This window comes from Pleurodeles waltl, chromosome 12 (assembly GCF_031143425.1).
Source record: "Pleurodeles waltl isolate 20211129_DDA chromosome 12, aPleWal1.hap1.20221129, whole genome shotgun sequence".
NCBI classification, from domain to species: domain Eukaryota; kingdom Metazoa; phylum Chordata; class Amphibia; order Caudata; family Salamandridae; genus Pleurodeles; species Pleurodeles waltl.
The window spans coordinates 600643567-600661314 of NC_090451.1; the positions used below are offsets into that span (position 1 = coordinate 600643567).

General features: G+C 42.9%; 1 protein-coding gene across 2 annotated transcripts in view; it reads left to right on the forward strand.

The window, feature by feature from the left end:
* Positions 1-3497: 3497 nt before the first annotated feature.
* UFC1 (ubiquitin-fold modifier conjugating enzyme 1) overlaps positions 3498-17748 on the forward strand; it is a 93119-nt gene continuing 78868 nt past the window's right edge. The window contains exon 1 of one of the 2 annotated variants that reach the window (XM_069217820.1): positions 3498-3650. In XM_069217820.1, the coding sequence (XP_069073921.1) occupies positions 3528-3650 (123 nt within the window). In that variant the 5' untranslated portion in view covers positions 3498-3527. The remainder of the gene's footprint in view (positions 3651-17748) is intronic. The other variant, XM_069217821.1, reaches the window with a different exon arrangement.

The window sequence follows — 17748 nt, forward strand, 5'->3', positions numbered from 1 at the left end:
AGTCTTCTTTTCTTTTCTCTTGGAAGGTTGGGCCATTTTTCCAGACTCCAACACTTCTTTTTCACCCTGAGCCCTGCTTTGTGCCCTTGTCTGAACACACACCAGTTCAGGAATACCCAGCATGGCTCCATGGGTCTTGAGCTCTACCTCAGCCCATGCTGAGGTAGAGCCCAAGCTCCCAAGCTCCAGATCATTCCCTAGCAGACATTCTACTGGAATTGCAGAGGAGACTACCACCTGTTTCAGGACAGTGACCCCTCCCCATTCTAAAGTTACCATTGCCATGGGATGGACTTTAGTTTGATTGTCAGCATTAGTGACTGGATATGTCTGTCCAGCTAGGTACTGTCCTGGGGAAACCAGTTTATCTGTCACCATGGTTACACTGGCACCTGTATCCCTCAGGGCTTCTACTCTAGTCCCATTGATTAAGAGCTGCTGCCTGTATTTTTGCATGTTAGGTGGCCAGGCAGCAAGTGTGGCTACCGATGCTTCTTAGGCATGGTGAACTACTGTGGCCGTTTCATCAAGGATCTCACGTCGTTAACACAACCCTGGAGAGACCTGACCAAAGCCGCCGTGGTTTGGTCATGGGGTCCGGCCCAGGAGACCGCATTCAAGGCGACAAAAGAAGCATTATCTGCAGACACCACATTGCGATACTTCAAACCCCAACGAGAGACCACTGTGGCCGTGGATGCCAGCCCGACGGGGCTGGGTGCAGTGCTCCTACAGAAAGTTCAAGCAGAAGAATGGGCCCCAGTAGCATATGCGAGCCGATCCTTGACGGAGACTGAGAGAAGGTACTCCCAGATTGAGCGAGAAGCGATCGCTATTCATTGGGGGTGCAAACATTTTCATTTGTATGTATACAGACACCCATTCATTGTCACCACTGATCACAAACCGCTCATTCAGTTGTTTCATGGCACAGCCTCCAAGCCGCCACCGTACATTGAAAAATGGATGCTACAGTTGCAAGAATACAATTGCAAGGTCAAGTATTGCCCTGGAAAAAATAACCCGGCACATTACCTCTCAAGACACCCTAGGCCTGCCACCCCCACTGAAGAAGGCGAAGCTCTAGAGACAGAAGAGTATGTGAGGTGTGTGGTGGAGAGGTCCTGACCCCTGCCCATCTCAGTGGAAGCTATACGGCAAGCCACTCAAGCAGATGATAACCTCCAGAGAGCCTTGCAAGCCATGAAGACTAATACCTGGCACACCGGACAGAAACAGTGGCATTCTCTTACCCCAGAAGCGCAAAGGACCATGGAAGGGCTGTACCGTGTTCGACAAGAATTGACACTTAGCAACGATGGGTGTCTTCTCCGAGGGCATCAGCAAGTGATTCCACCCAGCCCCGCTAGCAGAGCGGTCCAATTAGCTCATGTTGGCCACCAGGAAATGGTGAAAACCAAGAGCCAACTGAGAACCAAAGTGTGGTTCCCGAGAATGGATGACAGATTAGAAGAGTTGGTACGTTCCTGCCATTGGTGTCAAGCAACGGGGGAACCTAGTGTGCCTGTTCCCAAAGAGACCTAGAAATTACCTCACAAACACTGGATATTAGCCAGCCTCGACTTTGGGAGCCTACCTGATGGCACGCATATGATGTTACTGATTGATGACTACTCCCATTACCCAGAAGTGGAACTGGTCAGTGTGCTGACAGCGTCCGAAGTGATACCGAAGCTGGAGAAGATATTTGCCACCCATGGAATGGTCAAAGAGATAAAGACGGACAATGGTCCCCCATTCCTAGGGAGGGAGTTTGCAGCATACCTATACTCTCTTGGCATAAAATACAGAAAAATCACACCACGATGTCTCCAAGCCAATAGGGAGGTCGAAAGATTTATGAGGACCCTGAACAAAGTGGTCCGCATTGCATCGGCCCAAAGCGAAACACCAGAGCTAGCAGTGTATTCCTTTCTCTGTGACTACCATCAGATCCCACATTCCGCAACGGGAGTAGCACCGAGTCACCTCTCCAAGGGCCGCGTTGTTACAGATGTCATTCCCCACCACGAGTCCTGGACGCCCGCACCGGTGGATGGAAACATGGAATATTCCAGGAGGAAGCGATCTAATAAAATGGCAAGTCGTCACTGGCGATCCCGTCATTCAAACGTGCAAGTTGGAGACACAGTCCTCGTATGGGACAGATTCCCTGGCAGTAAATTCCGACTACTGTTTGAGGATCATCTCTGGACTGTTACTAGGCGCCAAGGATCCCTTGTGGTGGCGAAAAGGGGATCTGAACAGATTGCTCGCAACATCTCACGGTTTAAAAAGTTTCAACCTCCTTTGATGGTGCCTGATGAAACCACAACAAAGGATCCCTGTCCAGTGGAGTCTGATGAAGTGTCGGAGGACATTGTACCTCTGCCCAATGGGGACTCTGAGCCGGACAGTGACCTTGCCATCAGCCCCGGAGAGAGCTGATGTCACCTGCTAGACAGTCTGCTGAGTCGCGATACATCTTAAGGAGCAACCCAGCACCTTCGACTAGACTGCGAGATTATTTGGTGTAGCTGAGTGGTGTTATAATATTGACGACACTGAATTTGGCCGCTGGTCTAAAACTGTTTGTTTTTGTTTTTGTGATTTTGGGACGGATGTAGTGTCTCACCCGTGACGAAACGTTGATGGGAACACTACCATGTTATTCATGCCACGAAGGGTGCTGCAGACGCAACCCCTCCTTGTGTGTGATTATGTTGTTGCCCGTGGGTCACGTGTGAAAATGTAATAAATAAGGCGTGGCAATCAGGAGGCGTCAGAATAGTAAGACACGAAGTAAGGGTGACCACGACTGCTGCGCCATCACCGGAAACACTAATACGCAGTGTTAAATGCATTATTTGCAGCGCTAGCAAGAAAGCGTGGACGCGACATTGCCCCAAAGGTTTTCATGCCTGTCGACACGACAGTCCTGACATAGAATCCATGTACAAAAAAACGTATAAGTCAAGAAGCCCAAGACTTTTTCGTTTACAAATCTTTTCTCAGCTGTCTTAATTCCATGGATCAACTAAAGTAAAACAGGACTACAACTGTCAGAACGAGCAAGAGTGCCATTTGAAACGGACTCATTGGGTAATCTCGGTTTAGTTAGTCAAATATCGACATATTTAAATGAAAACTCGAGGTCTTTCTATAAACGCTGTAAAATCTATCTTTTTGCCAATATTAAAGGGAAGTGTGCTTTAAAATGCTTAACATGAACATTTTTTAATTAAAGGGATATGTTATATAAAGCTTAAATGATTAGATGTAAGGGGAAATGCGAACGTTGCTCTCTCCCGCTCGCTCGGGTTAAAAGGGGACTTAGTGGTACTTCTATGTGATTGAAGATGGGGACCTTGCCTACTTATAAAAAAAAACCTCCTGGCTGACGTTTATAACCAGAACCACATCACCCAAGATACGTTTTCTGCTGCCATTAGTAAAGATGGCGACACATCCTTTCACATTACACATGAAGAAGGTAATTTCCGGTACATGTCTTTCCCTCTTTAAAGATGGCAGATGATGCAACTAAGCGAGCTGTTTCTGAGATACCCCTGTTGAAAACAAACGCGGGGCCGCGGGATAAAGAACTTTGGGTTCAGCGGCTGAAAGAAGAATACCAGGCTCTCATCAAGGTGAGGAAACAGTGTAATAGAAAAGGTAGCAGTACCTCCCTATCGACATGAGAGGGTTTCTAGTCTTTGACGGTGCACCCTGGCAGAGACTGGTCAGCATGGCGGCCATGTTGGAATGGGGTATTTTGTACATAACATTGGGAATAGTCATCCCAGTGTTCTTAAGGAAACTGTGACACCTTATTAATACTGCGCTGACAGTAGAATCTGCAATTGCTGAGCTCCCGTTCTTGAGTAGTCTATTTGTTCTTTTTATTGCTCGATTCATATCACTGTAATATGGCTGTTGGAAGTGAATATGCCTGAGGGCGATTAAAAAACATATTGACAAGCTGAACCCTACTCTCCCGCAGTGAAGAGGAGTGAGAAACAGTTGATGAGGGGTGCCTCATAGTACTTTAAGCTACACTGCTTGCGAAGGAAAGGTACCTCAGTGTTCCTTACTTTTCTGCGCAAATCTGGACCCGCAGTGGGCAGAAACTGCTTCTCCTACGTCTTTCTTTCCCTTTTTTTGAGAGAGATGTTGAATGGAGAGTGCTGCCTGTGAAAGAATTGCGGGATGAGCAGTTGCTATTGTTGTCATTTCAGAAAATGGACAAGGCAGAAAAGTGTGGAAAAGTCAAGCTCCGAAGAGAGTGCTGACGTGTCCCGTAATCCGTTTGAGTTCAAACCATAAATTGTCACATGCCAGTTTTAGATTAATCTTACTTTTAAGAGTAAGGGAGTAGATTTTAGCAGCTGCATCCCACACGATGTCGCCTTCCCGGATCACACAATCTCGGACCACACCGTTTTACTTTTTTGGAAGAATTAACGCTGCTTTTTAGTATGTTATTTCCAACTTTACAAAATATGTTTTACCAGCAATTTCCTTCCTTTTTTTCAGTGAACCTGTACCCTCCATACCATACTCGTGAGCACTGTGCCCTGTATTTAGTGCTTAGTATTATTTTACCTCGTCCCTTCAAAATTTCTCCACGTTCGAGACTTTTAGTCTCCCGTCCCGTCTTCTTATTATCTCCCAAGGCAAGCGCATGTCTTCATTTCTCCCAGGTGACCCTTCACCTTAGATGTAACCCTTTCTGTGTTCTTTCGGGCAAGCACCTGCTTACAGCCCTGCCTGGCGACCCTTCACTGCTGGCATAACCATACCTTATGACTTCCGGGCAATCGTCAGCTTCCAGCCCTTCAGGTGACCATTCACTTCTGGTGTAATGTTTCCCTTTTCCTTCCAGGCAAGCTTTCCTTTTCAGCCCAGGAATGGATATCAGTAACCTGGGTGAGCGTCTTCACCCTTCGTTTTACAGTTGACCGAGTCACCTACCCACTAACTTATTCTGTGGCACAGGCTTGTAGTGTCCTGCTGGCCAGGTCATGTAGCAGCCTCCTTCCTGGGGGCAGTCCTAATACCCATCAAAACAGGCATCACCAGTCAGTGACCCTGCTAATAAAAGGGCCCGGGGGCACATGTTCAAGGCCTGTAAACTAACCAAACTGACAGTCTTTGTCATCATTTTATCTGATCATGAGGGCCTATGGCCTGTGATGTAACAAGGCTCTTCCACGGAGGGCTTCCTTCCAATACAACATTCAAGGTCATTGCAGTAGCCTGCAAGTACCTGTCCTTGGTCCTGACTGTTGCCTGTTCCTCTTCGGCAGCATGTCTGTCCTGTCCCTATACCAAACAGGGCCTTTTGTAAGTCTCCTCTGCGACAGATGTTTCCTGGTGCACCCAATCTTTACTCCTCACATTCTCAGAAGTCGGCAGACAGGTTTCCTCTATTTAATCCCTGGAGAAAGAAGGCCCCTTACCAGGTGCCCGCAGATAAATACGGCCTTCACTGTCAGGCCCAATCACACTAGCCAAATTTATGCTTGAGAAAGTCCCAGAGTCCCCTAAATAGACATGGTACCTTCCCTGCATTCATCTATCACATTACTCCTGACCAGACCGGGAGATGCTCCCTTGGCATGGCCTCCACCACTAAATTCCTTAGTCTGGGCATATCCCAGCCACTTTTGAGAAGCGTAGGGCAATCATGGGGCATTGCTGTGTCTATCCTATGACTACAATCTGATAGATAGATACTGTTGGACCTGGCTCTTTCTGCAGTGTCATCCTCAAACATTTTGCCTTCCTCCTCCTATTTTTGCTGAATTTGTTTTTGTTGCCCTTAGGACTCTGTGCAGTTTACCACTGCTAATCAGTCTCAAAGTGCTTGTGCTGTCTGTTCTAAGTATGGTAGGATTGGCTTATCCACAATTGGCATGTTTAATTTACTTATAGTTACAAGTTATAATAAAGTGCACTACATATGCCCAGAGCCTGTAAAATAAATGCTATTGCAGGGCCTGCTGCACTGACTGTGTCAGCCTCTTAAGTAGCCCTTTCAACCCTGTCTTATGCCTGCCATTGCAGAACCTGTGTGTGCGGTTTTGAATTGCCATTTTGTCCTGGAAATAACCCGTTTGCCAGACCCAAACATTACTTTTTAATGCATATGTCACCTTTAGGGAAGACATTGGACAGCTCAGAGGGCAGGGTACAATGCATTTGAAAAGCAGAACATGTACTGTTAAAAACTCTTAAATTCGTTTTTCACTGCTGCAAGGCCTAGTTCTCCCATAGGATAATGTTGGAGTTGCCTTATTATAATTTATAAGCGTAATTTTCAAACGGGAAGAGATAATTCTTTCAAGTTTGGTGTCTCAAAATCATGATATAAAAAAACAAACTTGTAGTGAAGTCGGATTTTTAACTGCAATTCTGAAAATGCCACGTTTACAAAGTTGGCATTTTCTTATGTTAGACATTTTGTGCCTGCTGCCTGTCTCTGATCCACATATCTGAAGTTGGTGACAGCTGTGGTTTGTGTAGTCTCCAAAGACAGCCTCACACAAGGGGAGCTTAGGTGTGAATTGATAGGCCATCCTAGTAGGATGGGAGAGAGAAGCTTGACCCAACCTCACACCTGAATAGTCTCCCCCACTTCAAAGGCCTCACTGGGCTAAGTACTAGACCTCAGACACCACCTAAGTACATTTCTGGACCTGTGGATACTCTGCCAGGAAGGACTACTGTGCTGCTAAAGAACTGTCACTCTGCTGTAGTGCTTTCTGGTGGATCGCTGGTTTGCTGTGTTGTGCTGCCCTTTTGCCCTCTGTCTGGGTAAGAAGGTCTGGACCTGCATCACTTGAACTCAGTGACCCCAAGGGCTAGTTAGCTTGCCTCCTGATCTGAAGTCCCAAGGACGTAAAAGATTTCCAACTACCCTGCTTCTGCACCTGGACTCTGCCATCTGTGAGTCCTGGCAAGTGGTGCCACCCCAGTCCAGGACCCTTGGAAGTGGAGCTAAGGTGTCCATCAGCAGAACCAACACATCTTCTCTGCTGAGCAACGCATCCCTGAGCAGAACCGACCCATCTTCTCTGCAGAGCGGTGCGTTCTCAAGCAGAACAGAGGCATTGCCGTTGCTGTGTGGTTTGGACTCATCGCAAAAGACTCCCATCGCCCCCACATCTTGGATTTGCTGCTTTGCCTTTGGAACCGCCGCTGCGCAATGCTTTTCCTAGCACAAGTGCCTTACATCTCCCATTTATGCAACCTCGATGACACCGCAGAAACTCCGCATTTCAGCCTCACCGCACATGGAAACAGATGCATCACCTCAACTGCGCAGTGCTCCCTGCACACCGGTCTTTCCATCGCAAGACCCGTCAACAGGATCCTTGACGTTGCCGCAAAAGGACCTTGCATTGCAGCCTTTGCTGCGCGATACATCTTCGACGCAGATCCACAAAATGCTCTGTAATGAAGATTTAACGTACTTTGTTCATTGGGCCCAACTGGGGACACCTGTAGCGGCCCGCACTCCATCGCAGTAGGCTTGAACTTGTGACTTTGTCCTGGTCCAGCCCAACTAGATAGCCCAAATAGCGCTTTGTGCCTCTTGGTACTATTTTTACTTAAATATGCAAAATTCAGTATCTCTTGTTCTATGAATTGGATTTTTGTTGTTTTGGTCTTTTTTTTTGTAAAATCTACTCTAGTTTTCTAACTTGGTGTGGATTTTTTTTGTCTCTAGTTTTCACTGTTTTACTGTTTTGAAGTATTGCACAAATACTTTGCACATTGCCTCCAAGTTAAGTCTGGTGTTAAGCCATCAGTGGGTGAGCAAAGGTTAATTTAGGGTTTGCCTATACCTTACCCTGGCTAGGATTGTGGTTGCTGCTTGACCAGGGCTCCTACCGCAGTCAACCAACAACCCAATTTCTAACAGATACCAATACCACAAACTCTGCCAAAGGCTTTGGAGCTTTTCACAGAAGCACCAGATTACATTTCCCTAGCTCAGATTCAAATGTTTTATATCCATGTTATCTGGATTGTCTTTTGGCCTTGAATTCTTCTCTTTAGATATTTGTTCCTTCTACAAAATTGTTCTTGTCAGTTGCTGTAGTCCAGTAAATAACCACGACAAATTTCAGAATGTGATCATTATTTACACAAAAGCCCCTGCATGGGCATTAATTTAACAGTGAACTTGACAATATATTGTCACTAGCTGCACACAAACTGAGTTTTACTAGTACAAGATGAATGGTCCAAATTATAATAAGAAATCCACATTCTGCATAATCTGTATATACAATGGTTTCCTCTTTCATCAGCTTAGCGCCTAGGACCCCAGTTTGCAGTCATAAATAGAAGATATCTTCCTGTGACAATCTCAAAAAATTCAAGGCGTCTAATTACATTTCATAGCACCACACAAATGGCATTAACATTTGAATGTCTGAGGAACCTCATTGCAAGTTGTTTAAGTTCAGAGTACTTGCTGGGTATCGATAGGTACAGTTTTCACTTACCTCAGCAAGTTAGGTTCAATGTATTGTGATATTTCCCTGACTACACCTTTTACTTGCAGACGCTACTTCTTAATGCATTCTTTAATATACATTCCTTGAACCCTGGAATTTGGCTCTGTATGATCACACTACAATTATGATCAAGGTTGACTATTCTCCCACTGGCCTTGTCTCTTCCTTCTTTGCCAGTTCTAATTTATTGTTTCTTACTTTACAGGTCAGTCATCGAACACTGATCTAGGTCATTACAATGGATGTCTTGGAATAAATATTCTAGCAGGGTTCAGGATTTCACAGGAATAATTCAGTGTTTTTCTACCAATTTGTCTTAAAAGTAGTGGAAGTTTGCATCTGAAATTTATACTGAAGACCCAGAATTTCTGATGACAGAACTTTACCAAGCCTGCTCATGTCTAGTTTCTAGAATGGCTGGCCACTTGGATCACGAGACCGTAAGATAAGAAAAAGCATGATTGAGCCCTAAAGTGGTTTCTAGCAATCATAATTTGTTCAGAAGAGCGGACCACATGTGTAATATAAACATGATCCAAATCAACAGCACCACTGGAAGCCAGTGCCGCCCATGATGAGCATCAGAAGTGTATGAAACTTCTGATCTCCAAAGCTGTATCATTTACCTGACAGAACAAATAATTTCGTGGGCCATCGGACCCCATAGACAAAAGGCAGCCTTCTTAAACCTAAAGTCGTTTAGGCTATACAACCAAAAGGAGCTACAAGGAGTCTATAAAGTGAAAACAAATAACATTATTAAGCAACGTCAAAAACAAAGGCATTTCGAGTAGGCCTTATACTAGCCAAAAGAAAGGTCTCAGCAAGATGGGAATACTGTGCTACTCCCACTATTGATTCAAAGATAAGGAGCACGAATAGTACTAGGCCAATTATAAATGGTTTATGAAACCTGGGGGCTGCCATTTAAATAGACATGGCGTCCCTTGAGCAGCACTAATTATTATTTACAGCATAGGAAGGGTTAGTGGAGGGAGAAAACACGAATCTTAAGTTAAAATACATTGGTGTTTGTATTGAACTAAGTCGAAGGGCAAACAAGAGAAGTCTTATTAAGATTGCCATGTTTAGTTTTTGTGCAAAACCCAATAATGTTTTATAGAAAAACAACAACTGTTAGAAAGGAGTAGCCTCTTGAAAGCAGAAGTAACCTGAAAGTGATTGTGAAGTGGGCAAAGAAAGGGGTGATCTTTGAACGGTTCATGAATAAATACCTTGTAATTTTCAATCGGGGATAGTCAAAGGAGTGTTTCTCTGATGAGTATGAGTTTGACATGTGGTAAATATGACCATATGAGACAATCCATATACACAACATATTTTATTGGCTGAACATTAGGTGCAGCGGTACTATTTATTGCCATAAAAAGTAAATTTATTAGTTGTCAAAAACTCCTTTAATATGTTGACGGTTTCTAGACAAAGAACAGTTCCTAGTAAAGGCCTTAAGCTCGGCATGAAAGGAAATTGGCTTACTCCAGGCAGTCATTCGGCAGCCCTGCTGGCGCCTTAACAGTGTGATTCAGCTCTTAAAAAATGAAATACAACCGCATAGAAGATCAGCAAACCACTTTGACTCTGGTAATTTGGGATCCTTCAAATGTAAAATGTTATCATTAGTCAGTGTGACACATCAGTTACTCAGTGTTCGTTTCTCAACATCTACCCTATACCTTTGTGATACCATAGTGGTTTGTCCGCATTCGATCACTTACATGATCACGCCGTTTTGACCTAGACATCTTTGTTTCCCTTCATAGTGGGCCATTGCCGGTAGTTACAGACCTTAGCAGTAACATTCTGGCGTTCAGAAGTTTGATAGAAACTTTGTTGACCCTTGCTTTCAAAATGAGTTTTGCGCAACTAGAATAGTAATAATAACTTAAATAAAACATGTTTATTATTTAGTACTTTACTGGTATTTACTTTACAAACCTTCTCTCACAATGTGTATGTAAAGTGTTAAAAGTTGTGAGTAAGTTAAAACATTGCAGTACGTTTCTGTTTCTGCCAAGAAATGTAAAAACACACAAATTTTATATATATATATATATATATATATATAGAGAGAGAGAATTTGAAGTACTACAAACAAAGGAATAATTTCAAAGATAATTTGGGGCGTGGTCCACAATTATGCACTGGGTTACTTTTTTTTCTTTTCTGGCTCTAAATACAATATTTGAAATACAAAACACTCTAATTGGGGAAAGCATATTCAGGGGCCATTAAGGGAGGAGAAGGCTTATGGGACAAGAATTGTGACAAAATTATGACTATGCTTTATTGTGACATAGTTTCCTTTCCAAAACACACAATTAAACAGGCATTTACAATGCAATGGGTCTCGCGTTTGCTTGAGTTAAAGTTGTAAATTCCTAACTTGACTTTTCTTGCGACATGATTTGAAAATGAAAATTAAAACAGTTGACATAAGTAAGCCGACTCAAATGGCCACGGCCTCCATGAGCGCGAAGGAGAGACACAAAAGGAAAAAGAAGTTTGCGCGCAATCAAACATATCGACAAAAGTGTAACTATCCATGTAACAGTGTCGCTGGCCAACCCAGTAACAAAACTGCCCCAAAGAAGGACAAACGTAAAGCATTTACCAATGATAACAAAGGATTTTTGAAAGGCAAGCCCATGAATGAATGACGGTTATGAGCGTGCAGTGGGCATGGTTAAAAGCCCACAGAGATTACAACATGTCGGAGCGCTTGCACGCTCAACCTAAAAACGATGGCTCAACATCAAAGAAGGCTACAGTCCTGCATACCTGTTAGGCAGTAGGTTATCCAGTTGCTATAATTCAGGTGTTTATATCTCAGGTGTTTCTCATGCCAAATATCAAACTAGGGGCCAGGTGTAATATGAAGTGGTCACAAAAATATTGGTCACAAATTGCGACCAGTATTTTTGCCACCTGTGTGTTAACTTGAAAATGGATCTAAGTACACAAATGACTGATTCCTGGTTGGTCGCAATTCGACTGGTCACCATGTCTCTGATTGCTTTTTAATAAAGCACCTTTTAGCACAACCCTTTTTCCTTAAAGGAAAACAGGATGCATTTAAAAAAATGAAAAGTGTAAGTTTTGCTTTTCAAGAATAGGCAGTGGTCCTTGGGACCATTGCCTACTTAAAAAAAAAAAAAAAAAAAAGATGTTTTGGTCAACATTTAGAAAGGAAAAGGGGTCCCCTAGGGACCCCTTCCCATTTGCGAATGGCTTACCACCTCTTTTGATAGGATGGTAAAAGTTGAATGTTTTGCGACCAGTATTCCGTTGCAAAACACTAATACCACTTTGATTCTTTATTTGGAAAGAAGCTGTAATCACACCCCTTCCAAATACAAAACCGGTATTTGGTTGCAAACTCAAACTGCATTTCATTAACTTGTTACTGCATCGTAATTTGAGGTTTGTACACTGGAAAATTTATTTTTGTGATTGCAAATGGCCTGTTTATGCAAACCGGGCAGTTTGTGACTGCAAAAATGCTTCTTACCTCTGGCTCTAGAGTTAGACATTCCCTATGTGGGTAAGAATTCCAGTGTCCCGCAGATATTAGCGATGTTCAGCCAAACTACTGTTGAGATTTGCACAGCTGCAGTAGGAGTGATGAACCCGTTTTTTAATTTAAAAAAATCCTATTTATTCCTTATAATCATATTATTTTCCTATTTATGCCTTATAGAAATTGATCGTACACTTTTCCAGAAAGAATGTCCAATCATTCTTTGTAGGTCCTCTTACCATTCTGCATGGCGTTTGCCATCTCAGAAACAGATAGGAGTCTTTAATTATACTGTATTTGGCATTCACGAGAATATAACCGCATCTTAGAGAAGCTTCGTCAGAACCCAGCTCTTCCGTGCCCCAGTCAAACAAGTTCTTGCTCCGAAAAATGCATTAGTCATAATTAGTTTAATAAATGGTTAATGACAAAGCTCACAATCAGTGCCGATGCCACAAAACCTACTAGTAGGTAAGGGATTGATAATAAAGACACAGTTCTTTATATAAATAACAAGATGTGGTGGGGACTCAGAACATACACAGAAATCACTAGTACAACGAAAATGTTTTAGTCTGTGTAGTACATTTCTGTTCCTTCATGAATAAACATAAAATTTGTAGAATGAAACATTTAATACAATTTAAACCAATGAAGTTGCCACATAAACCAATGACATGCCAGCACGTGTTACCAGTGAGGTTGCCACATAAACCAGCACGTGTCAGATGGATAACTGACCTGGTGGGTGAATACCAGGGCCTTAGACTTGGGTTATCCACTGTTGTTTCATAGTTCTTTATATACTACCCTTTTATTGCAAACATATTTCAAATCGTATTTATTTAACAAATTGGGTTGAAAATGTTTCCTATTTCTTACATATGCAACATTTATTTAATTGCATAACCTCTACCAGCACGTTATTTACTTCTTGTAAAATGCAGTTTGTCTCCAATTAGAGTTCAGAATATGGTAAAGCCACCACCCCACCATATTTAGGTGCAAAATGTAATTGTTCTGGTGATATTTCGTGTACGCTCACTAGAGACTGTGCACTGAGGCATCCAGCGAAAGAGGCCAGGCCAAAAGCAGAAGGTAATCTTTGGAAGGTCTACTCCATGGCACAACGATGGAAGCAGGGTGCGAGATTCTGAAGACACTTGGGCCTTTGGTGTAGAGTACTGAGAGCCAGTGGACCAGGAGTGCATGGTTTGCGGCAATAAAACATAGGTGTGAGGTTCCGAGTACGGATGCAGGTAACATGCAGTTATGATGATCAGCAGCACAACATGCCTGTGTGATTCAGAGTGCCAGATGAACATGTTGCTGTGGTTCTGAACACTAATAGATCATGCCTGGTGGCCCACAGAGCCAACCGGACATGTGAAGTTTATGAGCACCAATAGAACATGGGTATGTGGGTCAGAGGATCATTGGAAATGTAGTGTGCTATACTGATTTCTAGTCAAGAGGAATGAGCACCAAGGAAACATGAATCTGTTGTTCTCTGCACCAGTTGAGTACATGTGAAGTATTGTAGAAGGTTCCCAAATGTGTCCAGCCCCCTCAAATCCTTATGTCCCTTAACTAACAAGGTCGGACTGCAATTCGCAAAACCCTTTCCTCATTGTCTCTTCAAAAAACAAAAGTGTTGCTGTACTCTAGTCGCTCCTTTTACTGCTGCTGTGTGCATCCTGATTTACAAATCTTCACAATCTGACTTGTAAAGTAATTTTTTTAAAGTTGCTGAGTCATTACCGAAGAATGTGCACACACCTGCCAAGCCTGATTACTCTGAAGAAGGCCTGTGAGCCCTTCCTGAGTGTGCGGTAGGAAAGGTGGAAGAAAGAGCTAAAGAAAGGGGAAAAAACTAGTTTTTGGAATAAAGGGAAAAAGAGCAGACCACAAAGTAAAAGAAAGTGAAAACGAAATTACAAGAAAGAATGAAACAAAGAGTGAACGAAAAAAGATGATACGAATATGAAAAGAGTGAAAGTAAGAAAGATAAAGGGAATGAAAGAAATAAACAGATTAGAGAGATATAATAAAAGCTGGAAAGACAGGTAGTAGACTAATTAATCTACTGCAGAAATATATGCCACCTGAAGGCAATGAGTTGGAATCCTGGTGTGTTCACTTAGTCTTTCGTCCTTGTGAGGATGCTAACATGAGTACCAATGAGCTGGGTGATATTAAAACGTTTTACTTAAAGTGCTTTTAGGTATATAAGGCGCCATAGAAGCAACGAGTTATTATTGAGAAAAATTGAAAAAGGAAGGAGCAAAAAGGAAAGCAAAATATGGAGAAAAAAAAGTGTCAAATAATAAAAGGTAGAACTGAAACACAGATGGTGGGGAAATAAAAAAAAGAAAAGAAGGTATGAACAATATAATCAAATAAGATGGTTTACCTCAAACCCAGTTCCACCAACATTATGATATCGGTTCGTTGCCGTCGTGCAAATGCATTTTCCCACAACCTCCCTTACCAAAGCAGTAGAACGATGCAAAAAGTAGTGCCTTTGTTTTGCACCATTGCCATTTTACTGTGCTGTGGTCCCAAGTGAGTCTGCACTGCAGTGGGTTATGCACTCTCTTGAGCGGCTCTCATGTTCACCGTTTAGAAGGCATGATGGAGTCAAAGCTGTCTTCTATATACATTGTGCTGGCTGTATTTATTTAATTATTTTTCGAAGCCCACTTTAAGCATTGTACTTAAAATGAAAAGTAAAAATACAAAAAAGTCCACTTTGAGGTGCTTCAGCACCCCTTCCTCTTAAGTTGCCATTTTCAGTTTATGCCATTGCAGGGTCTGAGACTAAACCATGCGCCTTAAGAGGGTCAATATGGTTCTCACACCCGACCATAAATTGCAAGTTGATTGTATGTTCTTTATTTTGTATTAAAGGCATCTCTGTTATGCAATACAGTGATGATAAACTTTTCTTTCCAAAAAGTATTCTAATAAGCATTTGGTGATGTGCTATATACAGAATGTTGTTATACCTTTTGTCCTGTGTTTCATGAATGTGCGGCAGTCTTTGCCCAGATTTAAGATTTTCAATACATTCCAATAGTGATGTACTTTCACGTTCTCTTTCTGTCATTAACTGACCCGAAGTGAGCCCAGCTTCTTAATAATGAGTGCCTCAGCGAGGAGGACGTTTAAAGTGATGGCGGTGTCTATACCGTACCACTAGAAAATGACTAGCAGAGATCGGGTTCAGTGTTGGGCTTACTGTGAGAAAGACGGAGACAGTGAGAAAGCTCAAAAGTTGCAAAGAAGGAAAGGGAAGACTGGAAGGAAAGAAGAGGCATAATCATTTAAAGAAATTGAAAATAGAAGGAAACAAGGAAGGGGAAGAAAAATGAAATTAAGGATGAAAAAGTCTAAAATGCTACTGAACGAAAAAGAAAAATAAGGAATGAAAAGAGACAACTAATGAGAAGACAAGAATAGAATAAAGAAAAATATACAAATGAAGAAAAGGAATCATGGGATAGTGAAGTAAAAGAAAAAAACCGAAGAAAGAAAAAATAAAACAATAGAAGACAAGAAAGAATACAAGAATGAATCTAAACCTCGGGTGGTAGTTTTCAAGGCTTCCTTGGAATTTCATTTTTGTGTCAACTGTTAAATTATTTCAGCTGTCTCGCGTGGTTGAATGAAGCTTTTCACAACTGCTTTCGTTTTTTACCGCTTGTCCTTTGTTCGTAGCCTGTGTGCACAAGAGCATATTATAAATAAAACATGATTATAAAATTGCCAAGATTGGCATTATTTTACTGGTGAAATTTATTTCGCAAGATAGATATGCTATGTGTTTCAAATGGAATATTGGTTTTAGTAGGTAATATGTCGTCCTAAAAAATTCACGTCCTGAGAAAAGGTTGGCAAAAACACCTTCTTGCTTAAAGCCCCCACCGCCCCCAAACTCACGAAAAAAGGATGCTACGGAGCATAATGATGGGCCTTTTTTTTGTTAAAACTCAAACACGTTCGTTTTTGGGGTTTCATTTCAGAAAACTTCTACTTGTGGAGCATTAAAATATTAATGTGGGCATGTCTCAGAATACAGTTTCTCCAACATTGAAACAGCGGCACTTTGTGGTGATTTTTGAGCAGTTGAGGAGGGGAGAACTCTGTGTCCAAACGCCAATTAGAGTGACTGGATACAGCGTATTCCACTAAAAGTAATTTTACGCATAGATCGCGGGTCAGTTATTTCTGTTGGGTGCAAAGCTTGGAAAGAAGTAATCTCGCGTAGATTTGTATTTCCGCGAACAGGATTTCAACGACTCACAGCCAAGTGCCGGGGAGTCACACTAACCCCATAATATGTGGGCGGCCACAAACCACTCGGCGGCCGCTTCAAAGTTCTGTTGACAGCCCGGGCCGAAACTAAGATCTGTCTCCTTGCAGATTGCTGTTTAATTTCTGCGGGACCAGGAGTGGACGTACAGAGCTTGGAGAGGGAAAGAAATAGGATAAATGGAGGAGAGAAAGAAAGGGGAGAGAGAAGGAGAAAGAGAAGTGAGAGAAGAGGGGGAGGGCATGGGAGAAAAAGAAGAAGAGGAAATAAGGGAGAAGGGCTAGGGAGAAGGGGGGGAGAGGGAAATAGAGGAGGACAGAGAAAAATAGGATAAATGGAGAACCGGTGGGCATAGAGAGAACAATGGGGAGAGGATGGGAGCAGAGAGAAGGGGAGAAAGGGAGAGCATGGGAATGTAAAAGGAACGAGTGGGAGAGGAATGAAGGGACAATAGGAGGAAGGAGAAATGAAGAGAGGAAGAGGGGGCTTGAGAGGAGGAGGAGCGGGAGAAAGGAAAATATCTTGAGTGGGAGAAAAGATTATAAGAGGAGAATGTAGGTAACGAGGCAGTTAAGAGCTGGAGAAGAGAGGAAACATGCAACAAGATCAGTAAATGGGTCTGTGAAGTGGGTAAATGAGAGGAGAATGAGAAAGACGAGTGGGAGAAACAGCTAGAAAAGGGGAGAAGTGGAGGAATCACAGGATGGCGGGGAGAGATGATTGTCAGGAGGAGAAGCAGTAAGAGCAGCAGGGAGTGGTGGAAAAAAAGATGAGAGCAAGAGATGAGCGAGGAAGAAGAGAAAAATGGCGAGAGGGGAGAAGCAGACAGATGAGGAGGCAGGGTCCAAGAGGAGAAGTAGAGGAAGAGGCGAGTCGGGAGGGGAGAGGCGAGGTGTGTGAGTAGGAACTAGCAATTAGAAGGAGCTATAGGAGAACCAAGAGATAAGACAGAGCATTAAGAGAGGGGGCGGCTGTTGCAGAGGGCGCTAAGGGATGTGCCTAGGGGCGTGGAGAGAGAGAGAGGGAGGGTCGTGTCATGGTGAACGGAGAAAGCTGTGACATGTCTGCATCTACACATTGACACTTCTGAGGGAGTCTTACCACAGCCTGCAAATATGTGGTACCCTCGGCTCCCAAGCATGTGCTAGATAAGGGCTCGTTACAGGAGCCTTTGAGAAAAGAAAAGCAAAACGGATGAATCGCTCTCAAATCGAAAGAAAGTTTTATAGAAACTCCCTTAAGTGGAAGTACTCCCAAAACTAATGGCAAACCCACAGCGGAAGACACACAACTCATTAAAACAGCCTGCAAACAGAACCACTCACAAATGCATGAAAACAAAACAAATCCGAAGAAAACACAAG